The sequence below is a fragment of the Molossus molossus genome, unplaced genomic scaffold (assembly GCF_014108415.1).
Source record: "Molossus molossus isolate mMolMol1 unplaced genomic scaffold, mMolMol1.p scaffold_m16_p_15, whole genome shotgun sequence".
In the NCBI taxonomy this organism is placed as follows: Eukaryota; Metazoa; Chordata; class Mammalia; order Chiroptera; family Molossidae; genus Molossus; species Molossus molossus.
In genome coordinates, this window is record NW_023425350.1 from 15,535,780 (window position 1) to 15,552,567 (window position 16,788).

Here is a 16,788-nt window from a genome sequence, read left to right on the forward strand (position 1 = left end):
GTTAAACACACACACAAACACGCACATACATACACACATACACAAAACCGCAGGCAGGAGCTCCTCCTCTGACCATACCTCGGGCCCAGCCATCAGTCCAGGGGTGGTGAAGTTGGGTAGATTGTGCTATAAGACTGTGAAGGTCAAGTGACCAGGCAATGCAGACTCAATGTGTCCAAGTGTTGAATGGGGGTGACATGTGCTGATTCATCCACAAATGAGGAGAAAGAGGTTTCTGGGAGAGGCTGCTCAATGCAGGCTGGGAGGTCCCCCTGTGCCCAGGCCACCTGGGGAATTTCTACACATAACTCCTGTCCCAGCTTCAACCAAATCAATGATCTGAATTCTGAGTCTCAAATGATCTCTTGGGCTTTGATGAAAAATGTTATCTCCTTGATGGACAGGAGCAAATGGCAGTTGAGTTGCCCAACCATCTAGTCCGACAATTACAGCAGAAATGACAGAATCATTGATTTAAAACAAACCATAGCTTGGTCCTTAGAGCAGAACCTGAAAAGTGTAAAAAGGGTCAATTTCCTTATGGAAAGAGAATAACCAGCTAATCAGCCCCCACCACCACCTCCCACACATCAAATGCAGGCAAATCAGTCAGTTTTATGCTTTTATATAATGACTACATTCATATTCAAGGAACTGCAGACTCCCACTACTAGGGCATTTTAGAATCTTAAGTCACTGGTTTTCTCTCATGATTACCTCTTCACCTTTTCACCAAAATACACAGTTAAAAAGCAACTCAATAAAAATAAATTTAAAAAATAAATTAAAAAACAAATAAAAAAATTTAAAAAGTCAATGAAAATTAATCTCTTCTCTCTCTCTCTTTTTTTTTGGTAGAAATTTACTTATCTCTTGAGATACCTAGAGACATCTTGGGATGTCACAAAGGGAGATGAAGAGCACTTCCCTAGGGACCAATTTGCACAATGCTGAAGACAGGGTCAGATTTCAACAAAATAGTGTCCAACACATGTGATTCAGAAACAGGGGTTAACAGGCAAAATGGCAGAGTGTGCCTGGGTCTGTCTCCTGTGCTACATCAAGGGGGAGCAACAGGTTCCAATAGCTTTGTTTAGCCAGAGGGATAATGACATCGTTTCCTCCCACTATGAACTGGGATCCAGGCAGCTGCAGGGAAGACAATCGAAGCAGGAAGGAGCAGCATCTCAAAAACAGGGAGTTGGCTTGACCACTTGTTGACCAGTTACTTCTCGAAGGGAGACAGAAACAAAGGACATCGGAGGAGGGACTTCCCTTGATGACTGTCCATGATGTCTCCATTACTGTTCCATTTCCTGCAGGTCCTGAGGAGACAGCAACTGGTTGGTTCACAATTCCTACTCAAGGCTTGGGAAGGAAGGCAGGAAGCAGAGTTTGGGAAGCCATGGATTCTTGGCAAAGCTGAAGAGCATGAGCCATGTGGGTGAGGTCTTTTAAGTCTTTGAAAAGGAGCCCGAGAAGCTGAACAAGGTTTTCTGAGTCCCAGAAAGGGCTGGGAGCACTGTCAGGGCAGCTCTTGTCCTCATGGAACACCCCACATTTTTCTAGCCTGAGAAAGTGCTTAGGAGTTGCTCACCATCAGCCTAGGAAGAGATGAAATTTTGGAGACAGGTAGAAAAACTCCTTTCTTCTCAGGCACTGGCCACCTTCCCTTCTGGGGATAGCTGACAGGGAGAAGCTTGAGGTCTGACTGGGGGGTCTACAGTCAGCAGAAAAGGAGGCTATGCAGTGACCATGGCAGGCTCAGGCGAGGACCTCTCCCCCACACTATCTGAGCTCCACGAATAAATAACATGAATTAAATAAAGGAGGCTAAGAAGAGCAGGCAGAGACATGGTCTGCTAGATTCTTACCCCCTCACACATACGAACACACACATGCGCACACACACCCACACCAAGCGGCAGATGAGATGATCCAGGGTTGGCTGCTCCATCCCAGAAGTCTGCCAGATGGGCAGCCTAACTGAAGGTTGTCACTCATGGTCTAGCACTGTCGCAGGGCGCAGAGCAGTGGAGGCCAGTGAGGCATGTGTGGTGGAGGGTGGAGGTCGGTGAGGACTCTGGCACCTGCAGGGAGTGGGGACAAGTAGGTGAAAGGAAAGATTGGGAAATTACAGGAAAGAGAATAGTGAGAACCGTCCATTCCCTTAACCTACTGCTGTAGAAACTCCCCACCACACACACAGCCGGTCGTCACCCTCCCTTTACACCCTCTTGGTACACCCATGCAGTCTCCCTGCCTCCTCTCCGAAGTCCACTGCCCACTCCAGTCACAGTGGTACTGACCAGGATCTGGATTTTCGAACTTTCGATGTAGAGGGTCTTTCCAGAAAGCTGTCCAACCGCATGAGCCTCTCCATGTGTAGTGCACGGGGATCTTGCTCTTGGTCATGAGAGAATTCCATCTCGAAGACAGCTGGAGGGGATACATCCAACTCCAAAAACATGATGTTTTCAGCCTGTGGTAGGATCATACCAGACATGAGCTGCAGCCTGATGACTGTACTTTCTAGGTACTCGTAAATATTGGGTGTAGCAATGGTGACGAGGTAGGTGGAGGAAGCAGAGGCTGTGAGCATTGCCTCCCTTGGGCTCTCTTCCCCCTCCCCCATCCCCCCTTCTACTTTGAAGCTTCTTACCCTGTATCTAGGGTGGGACCCCATTGCCATGGCAACGCGAGCATACTGGCTGATAGGCCTCTTGTAGCCCACTGCAGATGTTGGCCGCTTTTTCATTTGGCTGTTATTGCTGTAGGGAAGAGGCTATATTAGAATGGATTTCCTTCAAACACAAAGGCAGATGATATTCTGAGGAAGTAAGTATCATTCAAGGAGACAGCCCTGCACACTGCAGGTTCTGGAATTTTCTTCTCTTTCCTCTAATAATATAGCCTGACAACTAAAACTAGTATAACACAAGGAGGCACATGTTTCTTCACTCTTTTTTTTTTCCTAAAGATTTTTAATTGATTTTTAGAGAGAGAGGAAGGGAGAGGAGGAGAGAAAGAGAAACATCAATCGGCTGCCTCCTGCATACCCCCCTACCTGGGATGGAGTCCACACCCCAGGCATGTGCCCTAGACTGGGAATGGAACCAGCAACCTTTCCCGTGACAATGCCCAACCAACTGAGCCACACTGGCCAGGGCCATTTCTTCGACGCCTGTTGCTTCAGTTATTTTCTGCAGTAAAAAGGGTTGACAGAGAACTAGAATGTAAAAAGCAAATTTAATTTATTTTAGCTTTCAGATTCATATACTAATTTCACATACTACACAAAACCACTGATTAGTGATTCTGCTTTTCCTTTTGCTTCATAGAAGGTAGCAAAAAAAACAAAAACAAAAAACTAAAAACTCAGGCTGGAAATGCTAGGGTTCCAAAATCGCAAAAACAATCTTGAAAAAGAACAGGGGGGCCCTGGCTGGTTTGGCTCAGCAGTTAGAGCGTCGGCCCGCGGACCCTTGAGTCGCGGGTTCGATTCCGGCCAAGGGCACACATGTCGGTTGCAGTTCGTCCCCGGCCCTGGTCGGGTCCTGCAGGAGGCAGCCAGTCAATGTGGCTCGACCACATCGATGTTTCTCTATGTCTCTCTCTCTCCCTCCCTTCCTCCCACTCTATCTGATAATAAGAAAAATTTCCTCAGATGAGGAATAAAAAGAGAAAGAAAAAGAACAGGGGGCATGCAGAAGGCAGCAGATTAATGTTTTTTTTCTCTCTCTCGCTCCATACCCTTTCCTGTCTCTCTCTAAAAATCAATAAAAATATAAATAAATATATAAATAGTACATATTCTTTGCCCTGAATTCCCACTCCTGGGAATTTCCCTAAGAAAATAATCATCTATGAGGATAAATTTACATGTCGGGATGTTTGCTGCAACATTACTTACAATTGCAAAAAATTAGAAACAACCCAAATCTGCTCAGGAGGGACTATTATTCAGCCATGGGAAGGAAAAATATGTAGTCATTAAAATCACTTTGTGGCCTGGCTAGTGTGGCTCAGTGGACTGAGTGTCATCTCATGGACTGAGAGGTCCTGGTTCAATTCCCAGTCAGGGCACATGTCCAGATTGCAGGCTCGATCCCCAGTGGGGGCCTTGCAGGAGGCAGCCCATTGATGTTTCTCTCTCACGTCAATGTTTCTATCCCTCTCTCCCTTCTTCTCTCTCTAAAACATCAATAAAAATATATTTAAAAAAAAATCATTGTATGGCTCTATGTATCCATGAAAAGATTTCCACAGTATATTAAATAAAAAAGCAAGCCTGGCCAGTGTGACTCAGTGGTTGAGCATCGACCCATGCACCAGGTCGCCAGTTCGATTCCTGGTCAGGAAATCCCCAGTGGGGGACAGGCAGGAGGTGGCCAACTGATGTTCTCTCTCATCGATGTCTCTATGTCTCTCTCCCTCTCCCTTCCTCTCTCTCTGAAACCAATAAAGAAAAAAAAATAAAAAATAAATAAATAAAAAAGCAAATAAAAAGATGACATTTTTTGTTTTGTTTTTAAAGACATGTATGTGGCTTGCATCTCGGCCACTGACATGCCATCCAGATAGAGGAAGACCCGGAAACTGGGGCCACAGAGCCACGGCCACGGCCACGGGGCAAGCACAGGAAGCACCCGGGAGGCCGAGGAATGCTGGTGGCTGGCATCACCACAGGATCAGCATCAACAAATATCACCCAGGTTACTTTGAGAAAGATGGTATGAGGCATTACCACTTAAAGAGGAACCAGAGCTTCTGCCCAACTGTCAACCTTGAGAAATTGTGGACCTTGGCCAGTGAACAGACATGGGTAAATGCTGCCAAAAACAAGACTAGAGCTGCTCCTGTCATTGATGTGGTGCGATCGGGCTACTACAAAGTTCTGGGGAAGGGAAAGCTCCCAAAGCAGCCTGTCATTGTGAAGGCCAAATTCTTCAGAAGAGCTGAAAGAAGGTTAAGGGTGTTGGTGCGGCTTGTGTCCTGGTAGCTTGAAGCCACATGGAGGGAAGTTCCCAGAAGCAGTTTGTAAATTCTCCAGCAGAAGAGCCGAGGGGAGGGTACAGCAAGGCTGAAGAGCTGGGAAGATCGATGGTGTTGGAGTCACATGGAGGGGAGCTCATTAAAATGTCCACAAGTGCAAAAAACAAAACAAAATAAAAACAAACGAAAAAAGAAATGTGTGTCTGTACTTAGAAAAAAAGTGTGGATATTAAACAAAATGTTAACCGTTATTATCTTTGCATGGTGTGACTATGGATTTTTAAAATTATCTTTAGGGTTTTCTATAATTGTTTTTACTATGACTATGTATAACTTTATATCTAATGAGTTATTTCAAACATTCAGAAAAATATAGAGAATAATATATATCTGTATGCATATCATCCAGCTTTGTCAAATCTTAACATTTTGTTATACTTACACAAAATCTTATTTTAAGAAATTAAATGTAGATATAGTATTTTTTTCTTTATTGACTTGAGAGAGAGAGAGAGAGAAATATCGATGAGAGAGACATATCAATTGGTTGCCTCCTGCATGACCCTGACCGAGGCCAGAGATTGAACCTGCAACCCAGGTATGTGCCCTTGACTGGAGTCGGCCCTTCGGTCTGAGGTCTGAGATTCTAACCATTGAGCCAAACCAGCCAGAGCTATATTCTCTTGTTGATGGATATCTAGGTTGATTCCTTCACTTACCCTCCTCCTCATTAAAAAGAACGTTGCTGTGAACATTTCTATACAGGTATCTTCAAGTACATATTCAACAGTTTCCTTGGGGCATATATCCAGGAATGGAATGGTTGCATTGTAGGGTATGTGCATTTCAACTTTACTAGATATTGCCAAGTTGCTCTTTGAAGTGCTTATACCTATAAAAGTTTCCATTGCCCTGCATCCTAGCCAGTTCATGGTATGTCAGACTTTACTTTCTGCAATTTGATAAGTGTGATGTATTACTTTATTTATTTTATTTTATTTTTTTATCCTCACCCGAGGACATTCGTCCATTTTTTTGTTCAGATAGAGTGGGAGGGAGAGAGAGGAAGCGAGAGAAACATCAATGTGAAAGGGACACATTGAGTGGTCGCCTTCTGCAAGACCCAAGCAGGGCCGGGGACAAACTGCAACCGAGGTACGTGCCCTTAACGGGAACTGAACTCGGGTCTCTCTGGACTGCAGGCCGACGCTCCAACTGCTGAGCCAAACCAGCCAGGGCTATATTAGTTTATTATTCAAAACAAATTTAAAAAGATAGGAAAGAATACAAGGAAGTTATTTCCATTAAAAAATATAACAGGTTTTGGAGAAAGACAGACCTAGGTTTGAATGCTGGCTCTCAAAGTTCTGTGTCCTTGGGAAATGGCTTCATCTCTCTGAGCCTCAGCTATCTCAGCTCTGTCCTCCAGAATGGCTCAGATGAAACAAGATAAACACTGAGCACAGGACACAGCAAGGACTCTGCACTTGGCCCCGGTGATGATGATTTATTCTCAATGCCACTTGCTCATTTCAGGCAGGGATACAAATGAGCAATGAAAGAAGCCAAAAGGCAGACAGAAAACAGAAGAGGAGACAAAACAGGTGAGTAATTCACAGATAGGATGCTCTGTCCTTGAATAGAACAAGCCATACAGGAGCCCAGAATAATGCCTGCCTTCTACAACGAGAGTAGTAAGAACATTCTTTTTTTAAAAAAAATTTTTTTCTTTATTGATTTTAGAGAAATAGGAAGGGAGGGGGAGAGAGATAGAAACATTGATGACAGAGAACATCGATTAGCTACCTCCTGCATGCCTCCCACTGGGGATTTGGCCCACAACCTGGGCATGTGCCCTGACCCGGGAATCGAACCAGCGACCTCTTGGTGCATGGGTCGATGCTCAGCCAGTGAGCCACACCAGCTGGGCGTAAGAACATTCTTGTGGTTCACTTTATGAAATGTAAAAAAAGAATGCTGGACCCCACTTGGGGTCCCTGCTGATTCTATAAAGATATGGATGAAGCCCTGGCTGGTTTGCTCAGTGGTTAGGGCATCAGCCCACAGGCCGAAGAGTCGCGAGTTCAATTCCTGGTCAAGGGCACATACCTACCTGGGTTGCAGGTTTGATCCCTGGCCCTGGTCAGGGTCATGCCGGGGGCAACCAATCGATGTTTCTCTCGCTCTCTCTCTCTCTCCCCCTTTCTCCCTCCCTCCCTTCTACTTGTCTAAAAATCAATGGAACAATATCCTTGGGTGAGGATTGACACACACAAAAAAATGATATAGATGAAAACAAGAAAGGCTGAGGCTGTAGAAGCCCCACTTTGCTGGCTCTGCTGCGGTGGAGCCCCAGAGGCTGTGCACATGGACAGGGCAGCGTTGGTGACAGCTCTGAGGGTGGTGGGAAAATGAGTAAAACAATAACTTATCATGTATAAAGTGAGCTTACATATCCCATTTGAATTTGACAACAACCTCCTGAGGTGTAGACAAGGGCAGACATCATGCTGCCTTTTGTGTCCAAGGTCATCCAATTAGGAAGAGACTTGGAATTGAACCTCCCCGGACACTTTTCATGATGCTATACTGTCTCTGAGGTGTACATGAGAACCAGTCTGGAGCTGAGATGCACCTTGAAGGCTGCAGGCTCTGGGAACAGGGCAGGACACAGCTGGGTGAGCAGAGCAGTGGACTGGTGTGAATTGGCAGCCTGACCCAATAGGGATGCCAGGGCTATTCTGGGTGGCATGTGGGAAGAAGGGGCTGGGGGAGGGGAGTTTGGTAATTGGGACACCAAACTCCCCATCTGCTCCCTCTTCTGCCCCAGGCCTACTTTCCACGATTGATCCCTCTGACAGCCCAGAGAAGAGGCCTGGCTCTGCATGTATCCCCTGCACCCCAACAGAGCATGTGCTGAGTAAGAGTTCTCCTAGGATCCTCCCTCCATATGACTGTTTTTCTCCTTAATATTAAAAAGTCGCTCTTGGCTCCATCTCAGGAGCTGACCCCATTCTCATTTCAGCTGTCTGTCCTGAAAACAGGCATCCAAAATCGCAGGGTGTGTTTTTCTCCGAGGTCTTTCAAATGCAACTGTCGGCACTTCAGACTTTTCTCCATGATCTGGTCTTGCTGTCCCCACAGGCTGTCACCTCGCAGCACTCTGCTCCCCCTGTGTCTGAGCTCTCCCTCTTCTCATTTCCCTTGGCAACACTGCCCCGCCCCCGCCTGGGAAGGCTGCTCTGTCTCCCTGCTTCAGATTCTCTCCACTCCTCACTGGCCTGTGAATCAATCTAGGGGCCCAACTCAGAGCTAAGAAGGTGCTTACTGAGATAAACTTTGCCTCTGTAATGAAACCATTTTAACTTTCTATCCCGATTCTATTTAGAGCAGGGAATGCTCTCTCTGTAAACTTGGAGGTATCCTGAACAAAAAACTGAAAAGTAAAACAAAACAACAAACCAAACTGCTCTACTATGGCACTTGTAAGGATGAAGGTTGAATGGTTTTTCTGGCGTCCCTATGATTGTAATATTATTGGCTTATTGGTATGATTGTGACCATTTACTGATCACCTCTTCTGTGCCAGGTACTGACCTAGAGCCTCACACACACTATCTCACGTCAACCTCAACAATCTTGCAGGACACATTTGTTATTCCAACTCTACAGATGAAGAAACAGGTTCAGGGGTTAAAAAAACCCTCCTCAAGCCCTGGCCAGTTTGGCTCAGTGCTTAGTGTCGGCCTGCAGACCAAAGTGTCTCAGGTTGGATTCCAGTCAAGGGCACATACCTCAGTTGCGGTTTGTCCCTGGCCCTCATCAGGGTCGTGTGAGAGGCAACCAACTGATGAGTCTCTCTCACATCCATGTTTCTCTCTCTCTCTGTCCTACTCTATCTGAAGATAAATGGAAAAATATCCTCAGGTGAGGATTAAAAAAACAAAACTCCTCAAGCCCACCAATAAGTGGCAGAGCAGGGACTAGAATTCAGAATGTTTGAACTCCCAAGTCCAGTCTCTTTCTACTGCACCCTGTTGCCTTTGAAAAGAATCTAGGGTGGCTGGGGATGCAAAGGCCAAAGGGTTAAAGTTACAAATAAAATTTTATAAACTGTAAACCATGGGCTACAGACACTGCCAAATAGTCAACCCTTAGAAGATCATTTTGTATAAATACAATTAAAAATAAAGTCTAGCCCTGGCCGGTTTGGCTCAGCGGTTAGAGCATCGGCCTGAAGGGACACATCGAGTGGCTGCCACCCGCACAACCAACCAGGGCCGGGGACAAACTGCAGCCGAGGTACGTGCCCTTAGCGGGAACCGAACCCGGGTCTCTCAGGACCGCAGGCCGACGCTCTAACCGCTGAGCCAAACCGGCCAGGCTAGACTTACTTTATTTATTTATTTATTTTATCATCCTCACCCGAGGACATTTTTCCATTCTTTGTACAGATAGAGTGGGAGGGAGAGAGAGGAACAGAGAGAGAGAGAAACATCGATGTGAAAGGGACACATCGAGTGGTACATGCCCTTAGCGGGAACCAAACCCGGGTCTCTCCGGACCGCAGGCCAACGCTCTAACCGCTGAGCCAAACCGGCCAGGGCTAAAGTGTGCTATTTAAAACCAACTATTTTAATTTAAAAAATCTATGACTGGTTTTTCCTCACCCAAGGACATTTTTCCATTTTTTGTTCAGATAGAGCGGGAGGGAGAGAGAGAGAGAGAGAAACATCGATGTGAAGGGACACATCGAGTGGCTGCCACCCACAAGACCAACCAGGGCCGAGGACAAACTGCAACCGAGGTAGGTGCCCCTAGCGGGAACCGAACCCGGGTCTCTCTGGACCGCAGGCCAACGCTCTAACCGCTGAGCCAAACCGGCCAGGGCTAAAGTGTGCTATTTAAAACCAACTATTTTAATTTAAAAAATCTATGACTGGTTTTTCAGTATATGCAAACCCTTATTATTTTTTATTTTTTTATATTTATTTATTTTTATTTGTTCCCCCATCGACCCCCCCCCCCCCCGCCTTTTCCCACACTGTTGTCTGTCTGTGTCCATTGGTTACGCATATAAGTTCTTTGGTTTATTTCTTCCCACCCCCCTTCTCTTTGAGGTTTGTCAGTCTAGCAACCAATTTGTCCTTTTTTTTTTATCCTGACCTGAGGACATTTTTCCATTTTTTGTTCAGATAGAATGGGAGGGAGAGAGAGAGAGAAAGAGAGAAACACTGATGTGAAAGGGACACATCGAGTGGCTGCCACCCGCACGACCCAACCAGGGCCAGGGACAAACTGCAACCGAGGTACGTGCCCTTAGCAGGAATCGAACCCAGGTCTCTCTGGACAGCAGGTTGACATTCTAACCACTGAGCCAAACAGGTCAGGGCCAATTTGTTCTTCTTAATCCCTTCACCTTTTTCACCCATTCCCCCAACCCCTCTCCCATCTGGTAACGAACAACATGTTCTCTGTATCTATGAGAATGTTTCTGTTCTGCCTGTTCATTTTGTTTGTAGATTCCATTGTCGACAGATATGTATTCATTGCCATTTTGTTTGTTCATATATATATATTTTTTTTCTTCAAAAAGACCTTTCAACAGTTCATATAATAATGGTTTGGTGGTGATGAACTCCTTTAACTTTTTCTTGTCTGGGAAACTCTTTTATATGGCCATCGATTCTAAATGACAACTTTGTAGGATAGAGTAATCTTGGTTGTAGGTTCTTGCTTTTCATCACTCTGAATATTTCTGGCCACTCCCTTCTGGCCTGCAAAGTTTCTTTTGAGAAATCAGCTGACAGTCTTATGGGAACTCCTTTGTAGGTAACTATCTGCTTTTCTTTTGCTGCTTTTAAGATTTTCTCTTTGTCTTGAACCTTTTGCATTTTGATGATGATGTGTCTTGGTGTGGGCCTCTTGGGGTTCATCTTGTTTGGGACTCTCTGTGCTTCCTGGACTTGTATGTCTGTTTCCTTCACCAAGTTAGGAAAGTTTTCTGCCATTATTGTTTCAAATAGGTTTTCGATTTTTTGCTCACTATCTTCTGCTTCTGGCACCCCCCCAAGATGCGAATGTTGGCACGCTTGAAGTTGTCCCAGAGGCTCCTTACACTATCCTCATTTTTTTGGATTTTTTTTTTCTTTTTGCTGTTTGGATTGGGTGTTTTTTGCTTCCTTATATTCCAAATCGATGGTTTGCTTCTTGGTTTTACCTACTCTAATAAATTATTCTTTATTTCAGTTAGTGCCTCCTTCATTTCTGACTCTGCATCCTTCATTTCTGACTGGTCCTTTTTTATGCTCTTGAGGCCCTCACTAAGTTCACTGAGGTTCTCACTAAGTTCATTGAGTAAGCAGTATTTTGAACTCAGTATCTGTTAGGTTGCTTATTTCCATTTCGCTTTAGTTCTTTTCCTGGAGTTTTGTTCTGTTCTTTCATTTGGGACCTGTTTCTTTGTCTTCTCATTTTGGCTGCCTCCCTGAGTTTGTTTCTACGTATTACTTAATGAGAGGTATGGGGCTAGCTGAGACCAGATGCTGCTTGTTTGAAAGAATCTAGGAAAACCTGAAGCAGGATTCAAGACAGGCCAATCCTATGGTTAAGCAATTGGCAACAGCTTGGGTGGGCCTGAAAGTTGGGTGGGGCAGGGCCTCGGGGAATAACCAGGGTGGGGCTACCAGTGTGAGCTAGGTTGCTGGAGTCCCAGATATAGCTGTGTCTGCTGCCCCAGGAAAAGGCTCACCAAAGGAACAAAGGCCTCTGACAGCAAGTTTGTCCCAGAGAAAGCCCCCTCTCCAGCCCTCGCTCCAGTGCCAAATAGCTCAGTTCTTCCCTATATGTCTCTGGCGCCCCTCGAGCTGCCTCCCCTCCGAGCTTAGAGGGAGAGAGTCCGATAAGTCCGTGCGCGGGCCCTTTAAGAGGAGCTGCCTGGGGCTCCAGCTGCCTCAGCCTCCCTGAGCCTCAGTTCCCGCTGGTTTTTCCAGCCAGAAGTTATGGGGATTCTCTTCCTGGCACTGGAACCCTGAGCGGGGCGCCTGGTGTGGGACGGGGACCCCTCAGTCCTCAGGGAGGACCTTCCCAGTTGAGGTGTCCTGATTTTTATTTGCCACATGTGGGTGTGGGACCAGCTCGTCCGCCTCCGCCCCTCCTACCAGTCTCGATGTGGCTGCTTCTTTAATTCCGCAGTGTAGGACTTCTGTTCAGCTTGATTTCAGGTGGTTTTGAATGATGGTTGTTCTGTAATTTAGTTGTAACTTTGATGTGGTTGTGGGAGGACGCGATACCGCGTTTACCTACCCACCATCTTGACCGAAAGTCCCCCTTATCTTTTTTAAAAAGGGAAGTTATTTAGAAGGTTATTCAACTTAAAAATTATCTTAGTTATTTAAAAGAAAGTAAACGAACAAACAAAAGAAATAAAGAATGGAAGTTTATAATCATTAAGCAGAAAGCTCAGCTTCAGAAAAAGTACCCATCATGTTTTCAAATCTGGACTGTGTGCTTGAAGTCAAAATTGCTGGGACAATGTTTTGAGAAGCCAATAAACTCTGAAGCATGACACTACAAAACTCAAATCAAGATCCCTTATCAGTTCCAGATTAGAGATTAAAGAAGCATGACAAATGCAATGCACCATCTCAGGTGGGTGGCTGAGGGGTGTGAGTGGGGGCGGGGCACTTCCATAAAGGACATTATTCATAGTACTGGCTAAAATGGAATATTGCCTGTATAATAGTATTGTGTCAATATAAAATTTCCTCAATTTGATCACTGTATTGTGGTTATGTAAGATAATATCCTCATTCTTAGGGAATACAAGTAAAGGGCCAGGATGTCTGCAACTGAATCTCAAATGGTTAGGGTTGGGGAGGTGGGGAATTAATAAAGCAAGAGGTGGCAAAATATTAATTGGTGAATTTTCATGAAGGGTATATGGGACTTCTTTGTATTATTCTTACAATTTCTATTTTTTCTTAATTGATTTTTAGAGGAAGAGGGAAAGAGAGAAACATCGATGAGAGAGAACATTGATTGGCCGTCTCCTGCATGTCCCCCACTGAGGTTCAGGCCCACAACCTGGGCATATGCCCTGATGGGGAATTGAACTGGTGACCTCTTGGTACATGTGTCAACACTCAACCACTGAGCCACACCGGCCAGGTTATTCTTGTAATTCTTATTTTTCAAAATAAGAAGTTGAGAAAACACATGCTTTCTCAGACTCTCGCTCATTCCATATCTACCCAACATAAAGAAATTCCTCCACTTTTCTAAGCACAAAATAACCCTACAGAGCAGAAGCCTCACTAGTGTTTTCTTCCAGCAGAGGGCACTAGAGCAGTAGTTTTTGAGCCTGGCTTTGAAAATAAATTAGTCCTGGGATCCAGTCAGGATCCTTTAAATCAGACTCTCTGGAGCCCAACTTACAGGTGATTCTAGCTTCAGCCAGGTTGGAGAATCTCTGCATTAGTTGCTGTACTACTGTGGGTCTCTACCTAGATTGGAAAGATAGATTTTAAGTCCAAAGTGACACCATTGAAAAGTCTTATACTCATGAACTTGCCACTTACAGACTTGAATAGTGTCACCTTGGGTAGGCTCAGCCTTTCAGAAGGTAGTCAGATGAAGCAGGCACCTGATGCTCCAGTGAGAAGGTAAGACCTATATAGCTAGCTTCCCAAACCAGCTGTGGGGATTCCTGCCCTATCTTAGCATTAGTACTTCCAGAATACAGAGAGCAAGAAATATGAGGAGCAGTGTACTGGTATTTGGTCTCCTAAATACCCCTATATGCAGATTTTCAATTAAGGGACAGTGTTTCAGTTGAATGAGGCAGTCATTCTGTTGGGTTTGAATATCTGGCCTTGTTCTTCATGGCCACCAGCAGGGGGAGCTGCACACCCAGCCAATAGACACAAACCATACCTAAGGGCTAGGATGTGGAAACAGGTGGAAATGCTGAATCATGGAGCTGAATGACTATAAAGGCTATAAAGACTGGATCACACCCCTATTATTTCCCGATCTAGTTACTTCTCTGTACTCCCCACTGCACTTAAGTGCTGACCGTGTCTGATTTACCTTCTGCTGCAGAGTCTCCCAAAGTACCCAACATACAGTAAGGCAAATATTAACTATTGTTGCTGCTGTTGACACCAGACAAGTGAAGATTCATCCGGCTGGCCAAATGTTAGCATTCACTGGGATTGCCAAGGCTGAGATGCTCTTCCTCCCCTCTTCAGGCCCCTCGTGGGGGATTTTCTGCATCCCAGGCCAATGAGACACTTTGTTTTTTCAGAACACCCTTCCTTCATGGAGCCCGCTATATCAGGTCCCGAGAAATCCATTCTCCAACGTTTTCCTCCCCAACCCTCCCCACAGGCCCCTGGTCATCTCCACCTTGGAGATGGGCTTGCAAGGCCCCAGGCCCAGATGACTGGGCGAGAGACTCACACTCCGGCTGGCACGAGTGGCTGGAACTTCCACTGTTCCTCCTCACAGTCCAGGAAAAGCCGGTTCATGATCTTGTTCTTCTCCTCAGGGGGGATGAAGTTCTCGATAATTAGGTATCTGGAGCAGAAATGAGGTAGAGATGGCGAATTGGGGAGAGAGACCCCACACATATATGTGAAGTTGAAGGATCTGAAGTAAGCAGCAAAGAGGCAGAGGGAACACAGGTAGAGAAACCAAAAAGTTGGGGGATGGGATCCCAATAGAAATAATAGATCTTGAAAATCACTTCTTCTAATATAAAGAGTGTAGGCTCAGGGCCAAAGGGGTTCCTTTTGGCCAACACCCAGCATGCACTTTGGGGGGTTTCATCAAATGCAGGCTGAGGGGGGAAGGAGAAGGAAACAGAGGAGGTAGAAGAAATTCCAGAACCTGGGCCTCTCCCTCATCCTTCAGACATGTTATTCCTAAGACACACGGACTCAAGGTGACTGCTGAAATGAGGCCTTCAGGAAGGAGGAGATCCTGTCAGGGAGAAGCCTGGGGCCTGAGGAATGGCTGTGAGAACCAGGAATGGGAAGAGGAGGGAGCCTACTTGAGCTTGAGTTCCCGGGTCTGCTCATTCTGAGCCTCCTCCAGGTCCTGCCGTACACGAATGTACTCGTCATGCTGGTCCTGGATCTCCGCCTTCACCGCCTGCAGCTTGGCGTAGAGCTGGGTGGGGACAGGTGCAGCTCAGAGGCCACCCAGCCTGAGCCCTGATGGCTGCAGGCTCGAGATCCACCAGCACAGCACAGGATGGGGCCAGGGCGTGGTCTGAATCTCCCTCCTGCAGCCCCACCATGAGTCAGAACAGGTTATTGAAAGGCTGCCCTGTCCCTCCTACACTGTGGCCTGTTACTTGCTTTCTCTCTCAGTTGCTGTCAGCAGCATGGACTATTCAAACTGGAAGGGACCCTGGGGATCTTTTGGTTCAACACCCTTTTTTTACAGGTGAGGAAACTCAGGCACAGACTTGCTCAAGGTCACACAACTAGTTAATAGAAGAGCCAGAATCAGGGCCCAAGTCCAGAGCTTAGGGAGAGGAGGGGGCCTAAGCCAGTGTGGAAGGTGAACCATCTCATTCCTACCTCTCCAGGGGCTCTCAAAAGTGGAATGTGGAGGGCAGCACTGACCCTGCTGTCCCACTCCTAACCCACTAGGGTGTCCCTGGGAACTGCCACTGTGACTGGGCCTCTGCCTGGCCTGTTCTGGGGCAGCCACATTGGCAACACTAAGAACTCTCCAGCTACTTTCCAGAATCCAGGCCAAAACTTGCTGCTTCCTACCCTTGACCCTCAATTCATATACACACCTTTCACCAGCCATTGACTTTGCAGGGTTCTGGTGGTGAGATATTCTTATCCCTTCACATGCCCTTAAGGGCTCTGTGTTTCCTTCCTGGAGCTCCCCAGGCTCAGGTCTCAAACTCCCTCACCACTCCCCTGGCCCTGCTCCAGGTCCGGCTATACAAATTGTGACTCACTGGCAACACTGTAAAGGGGGAGGTCACCCAGGACTATAAGGACAGTAACCCTGGAGACCAGAAGTGCCGGTGTTGCCGCCTATCAGACCTAGCCTGGCCCAGAAGAAAGGCTGTATTCCACCCAACACCAACCCCTGCCTTCCCCGTTCCTCGCGCCAGCAGCCCGGGCAATGTAACTGGTGGTCAGCAGTTCAAACAAAGTGGGGAAGAGGTCGTAAAAGACACACCCCTTGGGCATGTGACTGTGGCTGCCGGGCCCTCACGCACCTTGATCCTGTCCTGCTGTGGCATCTTACCTTTTTGAGTTTCTTGGTTTTGACCTCCACCTCCTGCTGCAGGGACGTGTAGGTGCCCCGGAGCTCCATGGTCTCCTCGTCTCGGAGCAGCATCTCCTGCTGCATCTCCCGCTCCCGGCGTTTCTAGGCCAGTGCAGGGCACAGGGGCTCAGAGCAGCGGTACATTCCAGGGAGGGCCGAGGGAGCTCGGGGACAGGCTCACTCTGCCTCTCATGGGACCTGGCTTCACTATGGCCACATCCATCGCTCCCACCCCATCCTCAGTGGTGCCTCTGAACCTTCTTCTCAGCTCCTGTAGCCATGCCTTTACCAGGCACCGTTCATGTGGATGAAGACCCCAGCCTAATCACTGGCACATGCCATAGGAGTCAACCACTTATACAGATGTTCATCATATGGGCTTCCAGCTGCCTCATCATCTCCCCATGTGGTATTACAGTTGACTGGTAAGACCAACAAACTGTGGTTCATGATGATTCAAGTTAGAGTCATACAGTTGGCAAAGAACTCACG

General features: G+C 46.7%; 1 protein-coding gene and 1 pseudogene across 2 annotated transcripts in view; one reads left to right on the forward strand and one right to left on the reverse strand.

Moving 5' to 3' along the window:
* Positions 1 to 854: 854 nt before the first annotated feature.
* KIF3C (kinesin family member 3C) overlaps positions 855 to 16,788 on the reverse strand; it is a 37,067-nt gene continuing 21,133 nt past the window's right edge. The window contains exons 3-9 of one of the 2 annotated variants that reach the window (XR_004959719.1): positions 16,276 to 16,398; positions 15,050 to 15,168; positions 14,458 to 14,574; positions 2,663 to 2,771; positions 2,310 to 2,482; positions 1,913 to 2,090; positions 888 to 1,325 (exon numbers count right to left, since the gene is read on the reverse strand). Coding sequence is in view for 1 of the 2 variants with exons in the window: in XM_036263320.1 (XP_036119213.1) it covers positions 1,997 to 2,090; positions 2,310 to 2,482; positions 2,663 to 2,771; positions 14,458 to 14,574; positions 15,050 to 15,168; positions 16,276 to 16,398 (735 nt within the window). In the remaining variant the exon portion in view is untranslated. Of the gene's footprint in view, positions 2,091 to 2,309; positions 2,483 to 2,662; positions 2,772 to 14,457; positions 14,575 to 15,049; positions 15,169 to 16,275; positions 16,399 to 16,788 lie in introns of both variants that reach the window. The other variant, XM_036263320.1, reaches the window with a different exon arrangement.
* LOC118631017 lies at positions 4,570 to 5,007 on the forward strand (annotated as a pseudogene).